General features: G+C 44.7%; 1 protein-coding gene across 8 annotated transcripts in view; it reads right to left on the reverse strand.

Annotated features, from left to right (window-relative positions):
• The window catches only part of FBRSL1 (fibrosin like 1), a 615,070-nt gene that overhangs the window by 110,895 nt on the left and 482,436 nt on the right, over nt 1–21,739 (reverse strand). For 7 of the 8 annotated variants that reach the window (XM_087705776.1, XM_087705775.1, XM_087705782.1 and 4 more), the window contains exon 6: nt 21,062–21,115. The exons of the other annotated variant lie outside the window; for it this stretch is intronic. In XM_087705776.1, the coding sequence (XP_087561902.1) occupies nt 21,062–21,115 (54 nt within the window). The remainder of the gene's footprint in view (nt 1–21,061; nt 21,116–21,739) is intronic. 8 annotated transcript variants of the gene reach the window in all.

Here is a 21,739-nt window from a genome sequence, read left to right on the forward strand (position 1 = left end):
TTTCCTCCAGGAATTGGCAGGTAACTCACTCTCTCTCAAACTACCGGAGCAATCCACACACCTTTGGGGCTGTTAATAGGGGACCAAGTGGCCAATTAGGAAGACAAAAGGATGGAAAAGATAACAAAAGATAAACACTAGAAAGGAATCTGCCTGTTGCAGGATGATGTAAATCCAAGTTTAGGGTATATGACTGAGTTTCACAACTCTAGATTATGTGACTAGCACAGTAAGTAGAATCCTGCATTGTTCAAAGGATCAATTGGATAAACTCTGCCTGGTCCATAAAAATATGAGATAATCTCTCTCTCTTTCAATCTCTCCCTTCCCCTCTCTGAATCTCTTTCCTCTCTCTCTTTTTAATCTCTCTCTCTCTCTCCTCTCTCAATCTCTCTCTCACCCACCCCTCTCCACTTCTACAACTTCAGCTCCATGGTAAATGATGGGCTTCCTTCCACTGCAACTTTGCTTACGCCTGAGCATTTTATTATCTCCATGGCCTCCTCCCCACCCACTTCTCAGCCTTGCTTCCTAAAAAAAGCAATACCATACCAAATGAAAAACCACACAACACAACACTAGGTGAAAACGTTCTCTAGTCCATGTGGAGCCAAGGTTTCTCTCCAGGGACCCATAAAGATTCGTGCTGGTCCCTTCCTCTGAACAGTCTCCTCTTCAGCGGAGTGCTTTTCCCTTGTGACCACAGTTTAATTAATTAATTGATTGATTGATTGATTGATTAATATAGGGCCCAATGTTCTGCAGAGCTAATGTACACCCCTGTATCATTCGGAATGTAGGGGATATAAGGTAAAGCTGTATGTGCACATATGTGCTAGTCGTTCCCGACTTTAGGGGGCACTGCTCATCTCCGTTTCAAAGCTGAAGAGCCAGCGCTGTCCAAAGACATCTCCATGGTCATGTGGCTGGCATGATTCAATGGCGACGGAGTGCTGTTCCCTTCCCACCAAAGGTGGTCCCTATTTTTCTACTTGCATTTTTTATGTGCTTTTGAATGGCTAGGTTGGCAGAAGCTGCGACAAATAATGGGAGCTCACTCCGTTATGCGGCGCTAGGGATTTGAACCACCAAACTGCTGACCTTTCTGATCGACAAGCTGAGCCTCTTAGCCACTAAGCCACTGCATCCCCATAAGGAATATATTGTAGGCATTAATGCAGTTTTCCAAAATGTCCGTATGAAGCTTGACCAATTATTAAACTTGGCCAAGATTTTGTAGACATGTAAGAGATAAGTCTACTACTTTGGGTTATGAATATAGAAGATTATAGCAAGAAGACTAGATAGACAGATAGATAGAAATATAGAAGCCTATATTAAGCATTGGGTATGGGAATTTCACATGCCTAATGAAAAGAAGGAGCAAGGGTGACATGATAGCAGTGTTCCAATATCTCATGGTTTGCCACAAAGAAGACTGGAGGTCAACATGTTCTCCAAAGCCCCTGAGGGTAGGATAAGAAGAAATTAATGGAAGATAATAAAGGAGAAAAGCAACTTAGAACTAAGGAGAAATTTCCTGATGGAACAATTAATCTGTGGAACAACTTGCCTCCAGAAGTTGTAAATGCTCCAACATTGGAGGTTTTTAAGATGATGTTGGATAACCATTTGTCTGAAGTGGTATAGGGTTTCCTGCCTAAGGAGGGGGTTGGACTAGAAGATCTCAAAGGTCCCTTCCAACTCTGTTATTCTATTCTATTTTAAAGAAGAGAGGAACCCATTCTCCAAAGCATCAGAAGGCAAGACAAGAAGCAATGGATTGAAACTAATCAAGGAGAGAAGCAACCTAGAACCAAGAAAAAAATTCCTGACAGTGTGAACAATTAATAAGTGGAACAGTTTGCCTCCAGAAATTGTAGCTGCTCCATCACTGGAGGTTTTTAAGAAGAAATTGGACAACTATTTGTTTCCTGTTTGAACAGGGGGTTGGATTAAGATGACCTCCAAGGATTCTTCCAACTCTTATTTTGTTAATCAAGAAGATTGGATGGATGGATGGATGGATGGATGGAGAGATAGATAGATAGATGGATAGATACCCTGTTTTCCCCAAAATAAGACCTCCCCGAAAATAGAACAACACAGCAGCAGCCATGAGATGACCATGCTTGCCACCTCCTGCACCTCAAAAATAATAAGACTTCCCCCAAAATAAGGCCAAGCATTTATATCAGGGGTCAAAAGAAAATAAGACCCTGTCTTATTTTCAGGGAAAACACGATAGATAGATAGATAGATAGATAGATAGATAGATAGATAGATAGATAGATAGATAGATATGGATGAATGAGTTTGCCAATGATAGCTGGATATTTTATCTGGTGAAGTCTCAACATCACTTATTCTGGCTTTGAATCAACATAAACACACACACACACACAATTAGCCAGCCACATTCCTTGGGAGAGACCACAGCCGATTTTCCCCTTAGCAAATAGCTGTGTTGTTACGTGCCTACAATTTTGTTTTTCACACTTCAAATTGCCCGAAGAACCAACATCTGCTGAAGAAATCTGCAGTACAAGAAAGGGAAGATTTAATATTTTTTAGAAAAGAAGGGTAGAACCTTCAAGCCAGAAGTGGTAAAATGTTAAGAAAAAAAAATCCAACAAAAAAAAAAAAAAAAAAAACAAAACCATGCCAGGATCCATCCATCAAATAAGGCCCCGGCTCTTTCACACACAGCCAAACAGACACACCCCATTGCAAAGGGGGAGGGCAAGTGTTAACTTCCACCTCATCTGTTCTTCTGGACACCCTGGGGACATCCTAGCGCAACAAACTACAATTTCTAGTAAATATATCCTAGGGACACAATTAGTTTTTTCAGCTGGGGACATGATAAATTGGGCATGCATAATTCAAGACTGAAATATAAACCGCCGCGTGTGACAGGCTTCCAAGCTTCCCAATGGGAGAATAGAAACGACCACGCTGGCTGGCAACAGCAAAATGACATTGGGCAGCCCAACGAACGAAGACGAGGGGCCGGGTGTCGCATTTGCAGCTTGGTGTGTCTTCCTTTCGACAATCTAAAGTAGGGGTGTCAAACTCAAGGTCTGTGGGTCGAATGCGGGGTGTGGAAATGTTAAAGGACCGGCCTCTGGTCCTGCACAGCACCTGTGTCGGAGGTGGGCTCCTACAAGTTTGGACTGGTTCGGCCGAACAGGTAATAACTCAGCCAGACACATGACTGTACCAATTCTATCCTGGGGTTCACTGACAAATGCGCGCACGACAAAAGTGTGCTGACAAAACTGCAGCGAGAAAAGAGCGACGTCAAAATCGCGCCCCGACAACAGCGTGCCAACAACAGCGCGCCTTAAACAAACAATGCGAAAACAACGTAATAACCCTAACCCTAACCCTAATCCTAACCCTGAACCTAACCCTAACCCTAACCCTAACCCTTACCTTAACCCTAATCGTGCTTTTGTGGGCGCGATTTCGACATCACTATTTTCTCACTGTAGTTTTGTTGGCGCGCTTTTGTTGTGCACGCATTTGTCAAGTCATGCTATCCTGGGCGCCACCATCTTTATTTTCTGCTCTTCACATGTGCAGAACAATTTTTTATTGAAAAAAATGTAATCCCCCCCCTTTTAATAGTGTGCACATGCCAGTCCCAGAGAAGTCTCAGAGATTGGCCATGTTTTACAAAAACGGAGGCATTTTCGCCTTCCCCAGCCCCCAGAAGCACTCTGCAGGCTTCAGCAGGGCTGGGGGAAGGCAAAAATGCATCCGTCTTTGTGAAAAATGGCCCGTTTTCCACCCATTTCTTTTTGCAAAAACCGGGCCCTTCCCTGTTTTTGCCTTCCCCCAGCCCTGTTTAAGCCTGCAGAGTGTTCCTGGGGGCTGGATAGGACAAACAGTTTTTTTCTTAATGGGTAAGTTGGAGGCCTCCCCCCATCAAACTTTTCGCCACCGTTTTGGTAGCCATGGCTTAGTGAGGCTCACAAAAGAACTAAAAGAGAAAGAAGAATCAGAGTGTTACTCCGTATGGGATTTATTGTATAACTGGCTAGAGGAAAGGGGGGGAGGGGAAGCAGGAAAGCAAAAAAGGAAGAAAGATCAACAAATCAATGGACAACTACAAAACTGGAAAATGACTAAAAGATAGAAATATGAGATAGACTGTAGCAAATAAATATTATACAAAACGACTTAAATGGAGTAAAGACTGTTATACATAGAAAATGTAGAATATTATATATAGAATGAAAAAAATGTATGAAATAATATAAATACACAAATATATAAAGTTATAGTTATAAAAGATTTACTTGTATAGATAAAAGAATCACAACGGATATGTAAAAAAATGTAATGTGTTGCAAAGATGTGAAGTTTGTACAAATAAAATAAAAAACAGTGACATCAAGTTAGCCCCGCCCACCCAGTCACATGCCCCCATCTAGCCACGCCCATCAAACCAGTAGTAAAACCATTTGAAACCCACCAATGGCCCGTATGGCCCGTTTTTGGCACCCCCAGCCTCCAGAAGCATTCGGCCGGTCCAAAACGAGGCGGCCTCGCCACAGCCCATTTTCGGCTGGCCGAGTGCTGCAGGAGGATTAGATTGGACAGGATTACAATTATATGGCTTGAAGTTAAGTGCCTGATCTGGATAGAAAACAAGCCACCATCCTATGTTAATACCAGAGTTGAATGCCAGATTTAACATACTGTAAGTTAAAGGTTCCCCTCGCAGATATGTGCTAGTCGTTCCCGACTCTAGGAGGCAGTGCTCATCTCCGTTTCAAAGCCGAAGAGCCAGCGCTGTCCGAAGATGTCTCCATGGTCATGTGGCTGGCTTGACTCGCATTTTTTACGTGCTTTCGAACTGCTAGGTTGGCAGAAGCTGGGACAAGTCACGGAAGCTCACTCCGTTACGTGGTGCTAGGGATTCAAACTGCCAACCTTTCCAATCGACAAGCTCAGCTCAGTGTCTTAGCTACTTAGCTATTTAATCTACTACCAACAATCTATAATTGACAAGCCATTTCTGTTTACTATCCTGGAAATTGATCTCTGCTATTAGATCTTGTATTATCATATTTATTTACGCTATTGTATTTTTATTATTAGTTGAACAATAAAAATACAATAGTATGAATAGCTTTTCTGTCTGGAAAAGCAATTTACTATAAAACAATGGGGTATAAATTTAGAACTAAAAAGTTTAGTGGAGTATGAATAATGATAATAAAGGCTTGCCCATAATAACTGGTAGAAGAGATAGGAAAATGGTTATAGTAAAGAACTATGAAAACAAAGAAGAGAAGGGGAAATAATGCATGTTGGGCCTGTGTCAAACGCCCACTCCCGGCCATGCCCACTCCCAGCCACACATATCCCCCCTGGCCATCCAAGGTCAAACACAATGCAGCCCTCAATGAAATTGAGTTTGACACCCCTGATCTAAAGCATGCCGTACGCTTCCCCCCTTCCTTGCTTTCTGCGCTCCACAGAATTTGTGATATTTTTAAAAATTTTGGAAATTTTTCATAAAGGGACAGGCATTTGTCTTTGTGTCTATTTGTGCAGCTGTGTGGATGCCTGTGTGTATGAGTGTGAGAGAGAAATGAATATATAAGACAATCGATATCAAGAACACTAGTTAGATAGACAGGTAACCACGCTGCAAGTGTGAAAAAGGGTCGTAAGCAGGGGTGAAATCCAGCAGGTTCTGAAAGGTTCTGGAGAACTGGTAGTGGAAATTTTGAGTAGTTCGGAGACCCGGTAGTGGAAATTTTGAGTACCGTATTTTTCGTACAAGTATAAGATGCACCTAAGTCTAAGACGCACCAAGGTTTTGAAGAGGCAAATAAAAAAAGTTTTTGCACTCTGCAAACCTCCCCAAAACGGCCAATTTTTTGCAAAAATGGGCCCAAAGTGCATCTTATACTCTGAAAAATACGGTAGTTCAGACAACCGGTAGCAGAAATTTTGAGTAGTTTGGAGAACTGGCAAATGCCACCTCTGGCTGGCCCCAGAGTGGGGAGGGAATGGAGATTTTTGCAGTATCCTTCCCCTGCCACGCCCACCACGCCATACCATGCCACGCCCACAGAACCGGTAGTAAAAAAAATTGAATTCAACCACTGGTCCTAAGTCACTTTTTTCAGTGGGTTGTAACTTCAAACGGTCGCTAAATGAACTGTTGCAAGTCGAGGACTTCCTGTACATACAACGCTGAAAAAATGCCTTCTTTCAGGCATTTTTAAGGACTACGAGTACTAAAACGGCACTTTTTCCCCAAGATCTTCATACCAAACCCCTCTCGGCCATCTAAAAATGAATTCTGATAGAATTCCTTCCAGGTGTTCTCTGTGTTGGGATTAAAAAACATATTCGCTAGAAAATGTCCATGTAGATTAAAAGAAAGAAAAAAATCCACACAGTTTTATTATCATTCTTAAAGGAGAAGCAATATGGGACACGGTGGCTCAATGGCTAAGACACTGAGCTTCTCAATCAGAAAGGTCGGCAGTTCGAATCCCTAGCGCTGCGTAACCGAGTGAGCTCCCGTTACTTGTCCCAGCTTCTGCCAACCTAGCAGTTTGAAAGCATGTAAAAATGCAAGTGGAAAAATAGGATCCACCTTTGGTGGGAACGTAGCAGCATTCCGTGCGCCTTCAGCGTTGAGTCTTGCCGGCCACATGGCCACGGAGACGTCTTCAGACAACGCTGGCTCTTTGGGTTTGAAACAGAGATGAGCACCGCCCCCTAGAGTCGGGAACGACTAGCACATGTGTGCGAGGGGAACCTTTACGTTTTACTGGAGAAGCAATACCTCCACTCTCCTTTAAAAAAAAATATATTATTGTTAAAGCCAATCTCAGATCGTTCTTTCAGCGGTTGGGCCCTGGGTGGGACTTCTTGTCAAGCGCCAGATTTAGTTTCCACCCAGAAATGCTAATTTTGGAAAAAATAAATAGTTTGCACATTCTCTTTTCAGCTCAGCGGCTCGGCTGTGTTAAAAAGCCTGGGAGCTGAAGTGTACAGATGTTCAACAATCTGTACTCGTGTTAATTACCCTAATGTGAGCAGAAACTCAACAGATCCCTGCTAATGAAGGAGAAAGTTTTCCAGAGTGACTACCTTATGTTACATTGTCCTTGTATTACTGCTCCCCACCCCCCCCCAGCCTTCTCTGCCAGCTAAATCTTTCCCCAGCCTATTTTGCATTTATGTGGTCTACGTTTCCTCCACCTCATGTTAGCTTGGTTGTGTCCGCCTAATGTCTGCGAATACACAATTTGGCAGGAGCGCTATATTTATATTCACAGATTAACAGAGTTGGAAGGGACCTTGTAGGTCATCTAGTCCACCCCCCCTGCTTAAGCAGGAGACCCTACACCATTTCTGACAAATGGCAGTCCAATCTTTTCTTGAAAGCCTCCACTGATGAAGCTCCCACAACTTCCGAAGGGAACTTCTGTTCCATCGGTTGATTGTTCTCCCTGTCAGAAAATTCCTCCTTATTTCCAGGTTGAATCTCTCCTTGATCAGTTTCCATCCACTATTCCTTGTCTGAAAGTTGGACCACAAGGAAGGCTGAGCGCCAAAGAATGGAGGCCTTTGAACTCTGGTGCTGGGGAAGACTCCCGCGAGTCCCTTGGGCTGCAAGGCCATCCAACCGGTCAGTCCTAGAGGAGATCAACCCTGACTGCTCTTTAGAAGGCCAGATCCTGAAGAGGAAATTCAAAGACTTTGGCCACCTAATGAGAAGGAAGGACTCCCTGGAGAAGAGCCTCATGCTGGGAACAATGGAGGGCAAAAGAAGAAGGGGACGGCAGAGAATGAGGTGGCAGGATGGAGTCACCGAAGCACTAGGCGTGCACTTAAATGAAGCAGTAGGCGTGCACTTAAATGGACTCCAGAGGATGGCAGAGGACAGGAAGGCCTGGAGGAGCATTGTTGCGATGGGTCGGACACAACTTCACAACTAACAACAACAACAAAGGACATTTTGTTTTGGAAAACATGACTTCTACAACTGAGCTATAGGCTTTCTGGAGCAAAAGTTGAGGAGATGATAGTTGGAAAAACCACACAGCTGTGGAATGGCAGCTTCAGCCAACCTCCCATGTGGGTTGGAAGGTGGAGGTCTTCCATTCTTGTATTAATGATGGTGTTTAATGGCAACAAAAGACGTCGCAATTTAATCTTCCGAGAGCTCCTCCCGGAGATCAAAACACAGCTGGGTTGTGGACCGATGGATGGCTTAGGCCAACCCATAGAGGACGGGCTTCTTCCTCCACCCCTCCCCATCTTCTGAGCCAAAAGGCAAGGACATATATCCAGTTCCTGGCACGGATCCAAGGCAACCTTCTTTCATTCGAAAGGTACCGTATTTTTTGGAGTATAAGATACACCAAGATTTTGAAGAGGCAAATAAGACCTCAAAAATGCCCCATTTTTCGTGAAAACGGGCCTGTTTTTTTTAAATAAAAAAAAGGGCATGCATAGCCTTTAGGAGGCTTATAGAGTGCTCCTGAGGGCTGGGGGGGGGGGCAAAAACGAGCAAAAAAACAGCTTATTTTTGGCTCATTTTTTGCCCTCCCCAGGAGCATACTGGAAGCCTCCTAAAGGCAACGCACGGCCACTTTTGCAAAGGGGGCGGGGTTTCGGGAGGACAAAAATGCTGTATTCAGTGTATAAGATGCAGCCAGATTTTTACCCTCTTTTTTGAGGGGAAAAGGTGTGTCTTATACTCTGAAAAATACGGTAGGCCCTCAACTTACAACAGTTCATTTAGTGGCCATTCATAGTTACAACACCACTGAAAAACATGACTTAGGACCATTTTTCACACTTACAGCTCTGGTCACCTGTTCAGAATTAGGATGCTTGGCCACTGCCTGAGTCACTGTCATCAAACATTTGCGACCTTCTGACCAGCAAAGGTCCCCCTTCACCAGGTTCCCTTCACAACCGTGTGACTTAACGTTAAGAACCGCAGGGATTCGCTCAACGATGGTGGCAAGCAAAGGTTGTGAAAGGAGGAAGCCTCACTGAAGCAATGTCTCACTTAAGGACAGACATTTTGGGCTCCATTGTGATCGTAAGTTGAGAACTGCTTGTACTCTTGTAGGGAAGCAAGAAGGAAGAGGCAACTTGAAATCGAGGCACAGATGGAAAAGGTAAAAGTGTGTGTGTGTGTGTGTGTGTGAGAGAGAGAGAGAGAGAGAGAGAGAAAGAATGGGAGAGAGAATGATAATCAGAAAGAGAGAGAGAATGAGAGAGAATCAATGAGAGAGTGGGAGATAGGACGAGAGAGAGAATGAGAGACAGCTAGAATGAGAGAGCGAGAATGAGAGAAAATGAGAGAATGAGAGAGAGAGACTGAGATGAGAAAAAATAAGAGAGAATAAGAGAATCAGAGAGAAAATGAGAGAGAATGAGAGAGAGAGAGAATGAGAGAGAGAGAGAATGAGAGAGAGAATGAGAGAAAATGAGAGAATGAGAGAGACTGAGATGAGAAAAAATGAGAGAGAATGAGAGAAAATGAAAGAATGAGAAAGACCAAGAAGAGAGAAAATGAGAGAATCAGAGAGAAAATGAGATAGATAGAATGAAAGAGAGACAGAGGGAGGGGGAGGGAAGAGAGAGAGAGAGAGAGACAGAGGAAGAGAGAGCGAGAGAGAGAGATCCTAAGGCATTTATTGGCCTTTGTTGTCTCAATCCTTAGAGATGATAAAAGATGGATCAAGATTGAAATAGCTCCAGGACAAAATGGAGCATCTGCCACAATTGTCTGCTTTTGGGAGTTGCTGAGGAGAAGATGACTTATTAAAGAATATCCTCAGGACAAAACACTTAGAAAGCATTCCCGAAGGAAGGAGGCTTTCTGCTCCTCTATTTTTTTTCTTCCTTTCCTTCTTTTTATTTCTACGTCCCTCCCTGCTTAAGAGTGCAAGTGAGAACAACAACTCCGGGTGAAAAGAATTAATCGCTTCGCTTCTCAAATGACGGGAGGAAGACGGGAAGGAATGCAGCAGAGGCCACCAAAGGGCCCCGGGCTTGAGAAAGGTTGTGTACATGCGGTCCTCAACTTACAACCACAATTGAGCCCAAAGTTTCCATCATTATGTGAATGGTTGGTTAACTTTGTTTTGTTCCACATTAAGACCATGGAACGCTGTTCCCTTCCCACCAAAAGTGGTCCCTATTTTTCTACTTGCATTTTTACGTGCTTTTGAATGGCTAGGTTGGCAGAAGCTGGAACAAGTCATGGGACTTGTTAGGCGGCACAAGGGATTCAAACCGCTGAACTGCTGACTTTTCTGATCGACAAGCTCAGCGTCTTAGCCACTGAGACACCCCGTCCCTCGTCTAGAAATTAGAGATGTCTAATTCCCCCCCCCCTCCTGCACCAGGGCTCCATCCTTCTAGCTGACATCATCTACCGCCTAGGGATTCGAACCACCGACCTTTCTGATTGACAACCTTAGCGTCTTAGCCCTTGAGCCACGGCGTCCCATCGCTCTTTAGGAGTCCAGAATTTCTGAAAGAACACCCAATATACCTTTGGGGTATTTTTTCTGCCCCCCCCCTCCTGAAGCTGCTGGAGCTTGTCTGGACAATCTGTAATTCACTCTTTGAAAGACACACCTCTGCGTGGGATTTCCAAGTCTCCACTTAAAATGCTTGGATTACTCTTAACCGCAGCTGTTATGGGTTCTTTGTCTGTGCCTCAAGTTAAGCACCACGCGGAGTACAATGGAGGAGATTAGCATGCCTGACTTTCAAAAGCCCATCTCCCCTCCCCAAACTTCTCCACCCCATCTTTTGACTCGGAGGGTGAAGGCAATCAGCTTTCGGCTTTAATTTTAGTTTATTTTTATTTTTTTAAAAGCAGAGGGTTTTACATTTCAATCTGACTAAAAGGGTTTACAAGAATAAGGTAAAGGTAAAGGTTCCTCTTGCACATCTGTGCTAGTCCCCGACTCTAGGGGGGGGTGTTCATCTCTGTTTCAAAGCCGAAGAGCCAGCGCTGTCCGAAGACGTCTCTGTGGTCATGTGGTCATCATGCCTAAACACAGAAGGCGCACGGAATGCTGTTCCCTTCCCACCAAAGGTGGTCCCTATTTTTCTACTTGCATTTCTTATGTGGTTTCGAACTGCTAGGTTGGCAGAAGCTGGGACAAGTCACGGGAGCTCACTACGTTATGCGGCGCTAGGGATTCGAACCGCCGAACTGCCGACCTTTCTGATCTACAAGCTCAGCCTCTTAGCCACTGAGCCACCACGCCCTTACGAGAATATTACAAGAATTATTACATTACATTCTTACATTCATACTATATTACATGTAATTTATTAACATATATTACACGCTTGTAATATTATAAATATTACAAGAATACAGCAGAGCAAAATTCAAGAGTCTCAAAGCTTGGCACTTCTCCCCACCTCCAAAGGTTACTTCTTGGCCTTCAAGGGATTTGGTGTTGTTCCCCAAAGTTTAACTAATGTAGTCTAGCAAGAAGGACTAGGGGGTGACATGATAACAGTCTTCCAATGTTTGAGGGGACGGGGAAGAGACGAGCCATTCTCCAAAGCACCTGAGAGCAGGACAAGAAGTAATGAGTGGAAATTAATCAAGGAGAGAAGCAACCTAGAACTAAGGAGAAATTTCCTGACACTGAGAATAACCAACAGTGGTTTGCCTCCAGGAAGTTGTGAGTGCTCCATCACTGGAAGTCTTCAAGAAGAGACTAGACAGCCATTTGACTGGTACAATCTCCTACTTGGGCAGGGGGTTGGACTAGAAGACCTCCAAGGTCCCTTCCACCTGTGCTATTTTGTGAAGTTCAAGAAGAGGCAAATAAAGAGGACATATTTTTCATCTTTTAAGAGCCTCTCCTGTCTCCAGCTGCAACCTTCTTCTCCAACATCCAATTACAATGTCACAGGGACTGACAACTCCCTTTCCACTCTATTTGCACGCCATACTTACTTGTCCTCTAAAATCATCTCTTTTGGAAATAGCAAAGGACCGATCTACTGGGCCTCTGGCAGCCAAAATGGGGCATAAGGAGGGGGCATGCTTCCCCTCTCCGTGCCCCGTTTTTACTGGCAAAGTGCTGCAGGACAGGAGGCTGTCAAGGCCGGAGTCCTTCGGGATTGGGCGGCACATAAATTTTAATAAATAAATAAATAAATAAATAAATAAATAAATAAATAAATAAGGCCAAAAACAGGCTGAGAGGTATACATGCCGTCCCCACACAGCCTGTTTTGGCCAGCAAGCTGTTGCAGGAGGCTGTCCAGGTCAAAAACAGGCTAGGGAGCTCCCCCGCTCATGCTGGCCCCGCACCCTGTTTTGGCCAGGAAAGTGCCATGGGAGGTGTCTGCCCCATCTCCCCACTCCACCCCAGCCCTCAGAGGAGAACTACAGAGCTGATCTGGCCCTCAAAGAAATCCAGTTTGACACTCCTGCGGTCAAGAGAAATCGGAAAGGCCATGCTTTCTAGAGAAGAATCAAAGGTCTCTGGGGAGAGGGGGGGAAACATAATGGAGTGACCTTCAGCTAATAAAGACCACCCGAGTCCAGAGGAAGCTCTGGGAATATTGACAAAAGTTCATATTTACAATGGCCTGGAGGTCTGCCAGCAACCATTATCAATTTAGAGAGCCAGAAGCTGGCATGTTTTATTTTTCCCCCTGTCGGGTGCAGAGCAAGGAAAACAAAGCTGCAGAAAATACCTTTTCTTCACTAAACGGGGGTGGCCTGTACTTCATAGCTGTATCTTTAGAGCAGGGGTGTCAAATTCAAGGCCTGCGGGCCGGGTGTGGTCAGATCCAGCCCGCAGGGCCATCCTGGAAAATGTAAGGGGCTGATCCACATCGCTTTGGCCCGATCTACCAAATGCGGAGAGGAAACATTGGGCCAGCAGTTAGGGGAGTGACATCAAGCTGGCTACACTCACCCAGCTGGCCATGTGCGCCCAGTTGGCTATGCTCAGTGCATGGTGTCAAGCTGGCCATGCCCATCCAGTCGGCCATGCTCAGTGTGTGGTGATAAGCTGGCCACGCCCACCCAGTCAGCCATGCCCAGAGAGTGGCATCAAGCTGGTCATGCCCACCCAGTCAGCCATGCCCAGTGAGTGGCATCAAGCTGGCCACACCCATCCAGTCAGCCATGCCCAGAGAGTGGCATCAAGCTGGCCACACCCACCCAGTCAGTCATGCCCAGAGAGTGGTGTCAAGCTGGCCATGCCCACCCAGGCAGCCACCCCCCCAGGTCACAGCCCTGATGTGGCCCTCAATGAAATTGAGTTTTACGCCCCTGCTTTAGAGAAAAACACAACAATCGTTCCCTCCAATGGAAAAGCTCCTTTCCAACAGGAATTTGCTAACAAGGCAGGTGGCTGTTGAACAGCTGCCAAATAAAACACGCAAAGCCTTTGCATATCTCAAGGGGAAAAGCTGTGTTTTGTTGCCTCTGCATTTGGAATGGCTGTCTAAGAAGATTTGACGGTGTTGATCCCCGGAAGGTTCTTTTTTTAATCCCCCTGCCAATTAGGTCCATTTCTAACTAAGGCTGGGTCTAAAATGGGCCGAGTCAACCGGCCAGAGGGGTATCAGGTTGAGATTATCTATTAAACTGGGGATTCTCTTCAACACATAGGATGCTGTGCTTGTTCTGACCGAGGCTTCCCAAGAGCAGGAAGCAAAATCCTTGTCCCGACAAAAACCCCTTTTATTAATTGACTGTCAATTCTGCTCATTCACATCCAGCAAAGTCTTTTGAGGGAGGATTTACAGACACAGACTTTATCTGGCTTGGAGAGCAGCCAGGCTGATGTCTGCAAAACCTGGCAAGGAGTCTCGAAGTATCACGAACCAATTAAGCAAACTAATTGTCTCCTGCAAACTCCACTCCCCTTTCGCTCCTCTTTTATTTCCTCTGGGAGGGGCCATTCATCGTCCACCTGTGGCCTTACTCCCAAGTCGACCCCTGTTTTTTAGCTGTTCCCTTCGTCTGGCAATTCTGCGCACGCTGGGAACAGGCTCCCAGTGTTCTTCTGCCTCACTGATGTCTGACTCTGAAGGCAGCTGATAACTGTCAGATGGCCCTGGCCCCCTTTCTGCCTCCGACACAGAGCCCTCCTCAGAGCCTTCCCCAGACTCCAGGACTGGCCCCTCTTCCTTCCTCCCCAACCTTCTCACTGTCTGAATCTGCTGGCCACAACCCCAACAAACTCAAAAGCTCTCTCATTTCGGGATGAAGGAGAATCAGGTTGTAGGCGAAGAGAAGTCTCTCTTTGGGTCAGGTAGGGGAAAAAAAAACAATCTGGAATTAGAACTGTTCAGCTTTCCTTGGGGGGGGGGGGCTGTTGTTGCATTCCCAGAATTCTTACCCAACGCAAACTTTGGCTGAACTGGCTAGAACTGGCAACACATGTGGATGGTCTACAGTTGTTGGGTGGGATTAACCAAATGCAACCAGTAGTTGGAACTATAAAATGACCTTTGGGAAGAGGGCCTCGTTCCTTCCCCACAATTTGGGGAGGGGGAGGGGAAGAAAGAAGGAGAGAGGGGGAAGGGAAAGGAAGGAAAGATAAGGAAGATGAGAGGGAAGGAAGGAAAGAAAAGAAAGAAAAGGAAGATAAGAGGAAAGGTGGGTGGGAGGAAGGAGAAAGGGGAAAGGAAAGGAAGGAAAGAAAAGGAAAGGAAGATGAGAGGCAGGGAGGAAGGAAGGAGGGAAAAGGAAGGAAAGAAAAGGAAGATGAGAGGAAAGAAGAGAGGGAGGAAGGAGAAACGGGAAAGGAAAGGAAGATGTGATGAAAGGAGGGAGGAAGGAGAGAGGGAAAGGAAAGAAAGGAAAGGAAAAAAAAGAAAATGAGGCCCCACCCACTTTGGGACACAGCTCCTCCCACTGCTTTCTTCAGCCCTGCTCATCAAAAGTGAGTGAAAATATATTGTATTCTAATTGTATTAATACACCAGGCTAGTTTAACCGGCTTCTTTGAAAGGCCAATTTACTGAGTCAGCACAAGACACAGGAACTCAACCCATTACTTGGTTTAAGCCCAAGGGGGGGAAAATCAAAGTTAATAATAACACACGTTACGCAAATGCAGTTACTAATCCTTAGCCGGGCAGGTTAAATGTTGATTGAAACAGAAAACCTCTACGATTTAGTTGATATACCCAATTCTGGGTAAATGTGAAAAATTTCTGACGTTTGGGACTTCTGCTTAAGTTTGTTTTTCCCCTTTTAACAAAAACTGTTCAGGTAAAATACAACCCACCTTACCAACAATACCCACTGTTACAACTTCACTTCTACAAAGCTGCAAAATCTTAACTATCAGGTACATTATATCCTTGTAAACCTGTCTTCTGTGTTGACCACGTTATGTTTCAACGCACAATGACACCTTAAAAAAAAAAAAACAGAACAACCCGAGAAGAAGACAGGTAAAATAATCTAAATGAAACTTCATTGCATCATAATTTCTTGGAGACGAAAAGGCAATTGGTGACAAATGTGATTTCTCTAAAACGTCAAACCCAGACATGGAGAAGAAGCTGTGGGGTTGCGTGGAATTAAAAGTTTGCAAAACAAAATGATTGCTGAACGCAAGCCAAATCAAAAGACTGGCCCATCTGATAAACAGACGTTAAGCAGGAAGCTGGCACAAATACACAAGAGGATTTTGAATGATTAGAGCCGTCAGCACCAAGAGTCTGACCTAATAATAATAATAATAACAAACGACAGCATGACAAAATAGCAGCTACGGTGCGCTGGAATAACTAGAAAAAATACCGCTTGCCTGCAAGCGAGAACTGGTGGGACCATAAAATAGATAAATAACAGAAAATGAAGAAACTAGAGTACTCTGGGACTTTAGAACTCAAAAGAGACAAGTAATCTGCTGTGCAACCCACTAGAATTACAAACAGTTGTTGATAAGAAATATAAAAAAAGTCTGGATAGTAGACAGGGCAATACTTGGAGACAGCAGAAGAGAAGCGAGAGAAATGGAGAAGATCACAAAATATAAAGAGCTGCAAATAGAAGCAGACTAATTGCGGTGATAGAAAGAAAAAAAATAGTATCGATAGCAATAGTCGCCTTGGGTGCAATTCCAAAACATCTGGAGCACCATTTGGACACCATCGGCATTGACAAAATCCCCAGGAGTCAATTGCAACAGGCAGCTTGACTTGTAACGGCTTCACATCCTGCGAGGATATTTTTAATAACTTCAAACAACAACATCTGCCTCGCATTGTAACAAACAAGGACGTGCATTCAGTTTTGCAGCTACTAAGATTGTTGGCAGAGCAGGGGCAAAAATAGCCAGGGGAATGGCTGAAGCCTGGGAAAAGGACCCTTTGTCAGACAGATGATAGATAAAAATAGGATTGCATGGAGAGAAAGTAGGATCCATCCTTCCTTCCTTCCTTCCTTCCTTCCTTCCTTCCTTCCTTCCTTCCTTCCTTCCTTCCTTCTCTCTGATTCTCTCTTTCTCTCACTCTCTCCCCCTTCTCTTTCTCTCCTTCAGAAAGCATTCCTTCTGTTAGTCCATGCCTATCTCTTAGAGGTAGTCCTTGATTTATGACCATGGTTGAGCCTGCAATTATGTTAGTCAGTTGCAATGGTCATAAAGCAGATCATCTCTGTCATCTTGTAAAGCTCACTGAAACAGATTCCAGTAGGATGGGCAAGCGTGATGGGCATACAGATAGTGTATTGACTTGCGACCACAACTGGGACCAGTTGCTAAGCAAGTTAGGTCTTAAGCAAGTTACCCCACTGACTCTGTTTTGCCACATTTATTAAGTGAATCAGGGAGGTTGCTAAGTGAATCACTCAATCGCTAAGCAAATCTGGCGTCTCCCCTTGATTTTGGTTGCTGGAAAGTCACAAATGCCGACTCCAGGACATGGCAATTGTCATAAAGGCATCTTGGCTCCCAAGTGCCTGAATTTTGGTCATGTGACCATGGGAAAGCTGTGACGGCCATAAGTATGAGGATCGGCCACTAGTCACTTTTTTCAGTGCTATTGTAACTTTGAATGGCTGCTAAATGGATGGCGGAAAGTCAAGGACTCTTTTGAATTTTCCCCAATGATATGCCTCCCACTCTAGTGTGTGTGTGTGTGTCTGTGTGTGTTAATTATGATAGCAATAGCAATAGCAGTTAGATTTATATACCGCTTCATAGGGCTTTCAGCCCTCTCTAAGCGGTTTTACAGAGTCAGCATATTGCCCCCAACAATCCGGGTCATCATTTTACCCATCTCGGAAGGATGGAAGGCTGAGTCAACCCTGAGCCAGTGAGATTTGAACAGCCGAACTGCAGAACTGCAGTCAGCTGAAGTAGCCTGCAGTGCTGCATTTAACCACTGTGCCACCTCGGCTCTTCCAACTCTTAGTCCCAAGTCTGTAAAGGTAAAGCTTCCCCTAGTACACATGTGCTAGTTGTTCCTGACTCTAGGGGGCGGTGCTCATCTCCGTTTCAAAGCCGAAGGGCCAGCGCTATCCGAAGACGTCTCCGTGGTCATGTGGCTGGCATGACTCAACACCGAAGGCTCACAGAACGCTGTTACTTCCCCACCAAAGGTGGTTCCTGTTGTTCTACTTGCATTTTTTACGTGCTTTTGAACTGCTAGGTTGGCAGAATCTGGGACAATTAACAGGAGCTCACTCCGTTACGCAGCACTAGGGATTCGAACCGCCGAACTGCTGACCTTTCTGATCAACAAGCTCAGCATCTGGGCCACTGAGCCACTGAGCCACTACTGCATCCCTCAAGCCTGTGCAACCTCATAATTATTGGCAAGGAATTGAAAGAATGGGAAGGGTTACAATAATAAACAGGGCAGAGGAACCGTATAGCGTACAACACAGGAAGATAAAAGGAAATAATTATCCCAGCCTCGTTAAAGTCATCCGTTAACAGTGTCAGGTTTTTGCCCTGCTGCTGACCTGGAACGTGTGACTGGAAGGGAAGAAGTAGAGCGCTTGTCAACTGGGGCGGTGGCCCCTCTTCGATTATGGCTGAACAAAAGATCTCAGCCTGTAATATCCCACCCATCTGGGCTGCTGCAGAGTACCATTTTCTTGCAATGGCCGCCCAATAAGGAAAACTCGCTTCTCCCATGGGAGATGCACCTTAGTCTGATGCATTCGTCAGCACAGGCCAGTTGTGTTGCTCACAAACCTCACTAGCTTCCCCTTTCTACATAGGATAGGATAGGACAGAACGTAAACTAGATGGACTAGACCAGGGGTCTCCAACCTTTCGGACCTCAGGACCACTAAATTCATAGTTTTAAATCCCGCAGACCACTAATATGATCTGCCTAATGACAGACTGGGTGGGAGTGCCTAGGTGGTCATGTGACTGGGTGGGCGTGGCTAACTCAATGTCACTCACGTTCCGGAGGTTCCGGAAACTGGGCCCCTCTCTTTATTTTCAATAGATAGAGAAAATGCTCTTGAACACAGAAACACATCCATAAGAAAGGGGGGAAGGAAGGAAGGAAGGAAGGAAGGAGGGAGGGAGGGAGGGAGGAGAAAGGAAGGAAGAGAAGGAAGGAGGAGAAGGAAGGAAGGAGAAGAAAGGAAGGAAGGAAGAGAAGGAAGGAAGAGAAGGAAGGAAGGAGGAGAAGAAAGGAAGGAAGCAGAGAAGAAAGGAAGGAAGGAAGAGAAGGAAGGAGGAGGAGAAAGGAAGGAGAAGAAAGGAAGGAAGGAAGTGAAGGAAGGAAGAGAAGGAAGGAAGGAGAAGAAAGGAAGGGGAAAGGAAGGAAGCAGAGAAGAAAGGAAGGAAGGAAGAGAAGGAAGGAGGAGGAGAAAGGAAGAGAAGGAAGGAAGGAAAGGAAGGAAGGAAGAAGGAAGGAAGGGAAGGAAGGTGAAAGGAAGGAAAGGAAGAGAAGAAAGGAAGGAAAGGAAGAAAGGAGGAGAAGAAAGGAAGGGGAAGAAAGGAAGGAAGCGAAGGAAGGAAGGAAGGAAGGAGGAGAAGGAAGGAAGGGGAAAGGAAGGAAGCAGAGAAGAAAGGAAGGAAGGAAGAGAAGGAAGGAGGAGGAGAAAGGAAGGAAGGTGAAAGGAAGGAAAGGAAGAGAAGAAAGGAAGGAAAGGAAAAAAGGAGGAGAAGAAAGGAAGATAAGGAAGGAAGGGAAGGAAGAAAGGAAGGGGAAAGGAAGGAAGGAGAGTAATTCTGCCTCTATTTACCGTAGTTGAATGAGTATATTTAGACCTAATCTGTATCTTTCGGGAAACTTTTACAGGTCTCCTTAAATTCCAGGAAACGTGCAAAATCATTTGTAGCCGTTTCACTTGCTTTTTAAAATCCTCTTTTAGTTTAACATGTTCCTTTTCCTAAACAAAAGCATACTGAAAATCTTCCTTTTTTGATACATTTTGCCACTAGAAGCTAAGCAGACAGCCCAACCGAAAGGAAACAAATAGCTAACAATATTTCCTCCTTAATGAGAGCAGAAGACTTAAGGGATGGAAAGGCAGTTGGCAGGATTTTCATTTGCACAACAAAGGGGCAGGATTTGCACACACACAAAAACCACACAAAAGAAAAAAAACCACACCTTCGTTACAAAACTAAGGGCGTTGTAATAAGCCAGTTTTCAATTTTAATCCTTTTAGGGAAGAATTCCAATCAGCTCTACCTTGTAATGCTCAGCATAATTCAACCATACGACTCAACAGTCCCAATTTCCAAGTCTAAAACCTGGCCAAACCTTGGCCAATAAACTAAGTTAGGAAGATGCTTTACAAGTTAAGAACTGGCAGATGTTTTCACCCAACTGATCAAGCTTGAGTTAACCTTGGTTCATTTTTAATGGTGATTTAGCAAATTAGGTAAAAATTCCAGTCATTTGGATGGACCCATGCTTCTCAGCCTTAGCAAGCTTAAGATAATCTAGACTTCAATGTCTTTCCTTTCAAATTCTGAGAGTCAAAACCCAGACACCTTAAAGTTTCTAAGGTTGAAAACTGACAAGTTAGTTTAAGGTGGTGTCCAGAAACAGGGGTTAATTCATTCACTAATTTATACAGACACACCAACCTGTCTCAAAGGGGCTTGTTGAAAAGGCAACTTGGACTTCCTTTGTTTTTCCTTGAAGAGGTGTCGCTTCTCATCCCAGAAGCTTCTTCAGTTCTGACTGAATCCATTCGATCAGAACTTGAGGAAGCTCCTCGGATGAGAAGCGAAACCTCTTCAAGGAAAAACAAAGGAAGCCCAGTTGGGACAACCATGACCTGGATGACTAGGGAGAATCTCTCTAGACAAATACACAAACACATTTAGTCCACAAATACCTGTCACACATCATTCAACCTTAATGTAACCCTCCAATGAAGCCAACACAAGTTAAAAGCTGCAGATCTCACTGGAGTTTAATGAGACACGTATGTTTTTCCCCCCAAAATTGGAATTCTGAAACGCTGGCTATGGGGCACTTGAGAAGAAGGGAAAGCAAGATATGCCATCAATTTGAAAATTGGGACCGTCCTAAGCCAGATATACAATACGGGTAATCCTCGACGTATGACAGCTCATTTAGCGACCGTTCGAAATGACAATGGCACTGAAAAAAGCGAGCTTGTGATGACCACGTTTCCACACTTACAACTGTTGCGACATCCCCATTTAGGCGCTTCGCAACTGACTCGTATTTATGACGGTTGCAGTGCCAAGGGGGTCACGAGATACTCTTTGGCGACAAAAACCAAGTCAATGGGGAAGCCAGGTTCGTTTAACAACTGGCTACTGTCGTAACCCCTGCAACAATTCGCTTAAGGACTGTGGCAAGAGAGGTTCGCACAATGGGGGCGAAACTCACTTGACGGACATCTTGGCTTAGTGACAGGGATTTTGGTCGTAAGTCAAGGACTACCCGTAGAAGCACCATAGGAAGAAGAGGTAAAACAAAAAAGGCAAGAGTAGTAGAGCAATTTAGCTTGGGGAAGAAACTCTAAACTCCGAACTCAAAACAAGCTTCCTGGCTGCCACATTGGAGAATAACGTAACCCATAATCCCATACCTTGTTGGCTACCAAGCCGCTCCTGATATGAGGTAACTCCAGATCCGCTGAATTCTACAGACAGACAAAACAAAAAGGTCCATTCACAATCACTTTTAGCATCATCCGGGGGAGATATATATATATATACAGTATATCACAGAAGTTAGTACACCCCCTCACATTTTGTAAATATTTAAGTATACCTTTGCATGCGACAACACGGAAGAAATGACACTTGGCCACAATGTAAAGTAGTGGGTATACAGCTTGTATAACAGGGTAAATGTGCCGCCCCCTCAAAATAATGCAACACACAGCCATGAATGTCTAAACCTCTAACAACAAAAAAGTGAGTACATCCCTAAGTGATAATGAAAAGATATACTGTATTTTTCGGACTAAAAGACGCACCGGAGTATAAGATGCACCAAGATTTTGAAGAGGGAAACTTAAAAAAAAAAGTTTTTGCACTCTGCAAGCCTCCCAAACCCTCTGCACGCCTTGTTTGTTTGTTTTGAAAAATACAGAGCATGCATAGGCTTTGGGAGGCTCCTGGGGGCTGGGGGGGGGGGGAAATGAGCAAAAAACAGCCTGTTTTCTAGGTTGAATCTCTCCTTGTTCAGTTTCCATCCATTACTCCTTGTCTGGCCTTTGGAAAATAGCTGGAGCCCCCTCCTCTCTGTGGTAGCCCCTCAA

The sequence above is a fragment of the Thamnophis sirtalis genome, unplaced genomic scaffold (genome assembly GCF_051295495.1).
Source record: "Thamnophis sirtalis isolate CommonGarterSnake01/CBP01778 unplaced genomic scaffold, rThaSir2_p1.2 scaffold_2, whole genome shotgun sequence".
NCBI lineage: Eukaryota > Metazoa > Chordata > Lepidosauria > Squamata > Natricidae > Thamnophis > Thamnophis sirtalis.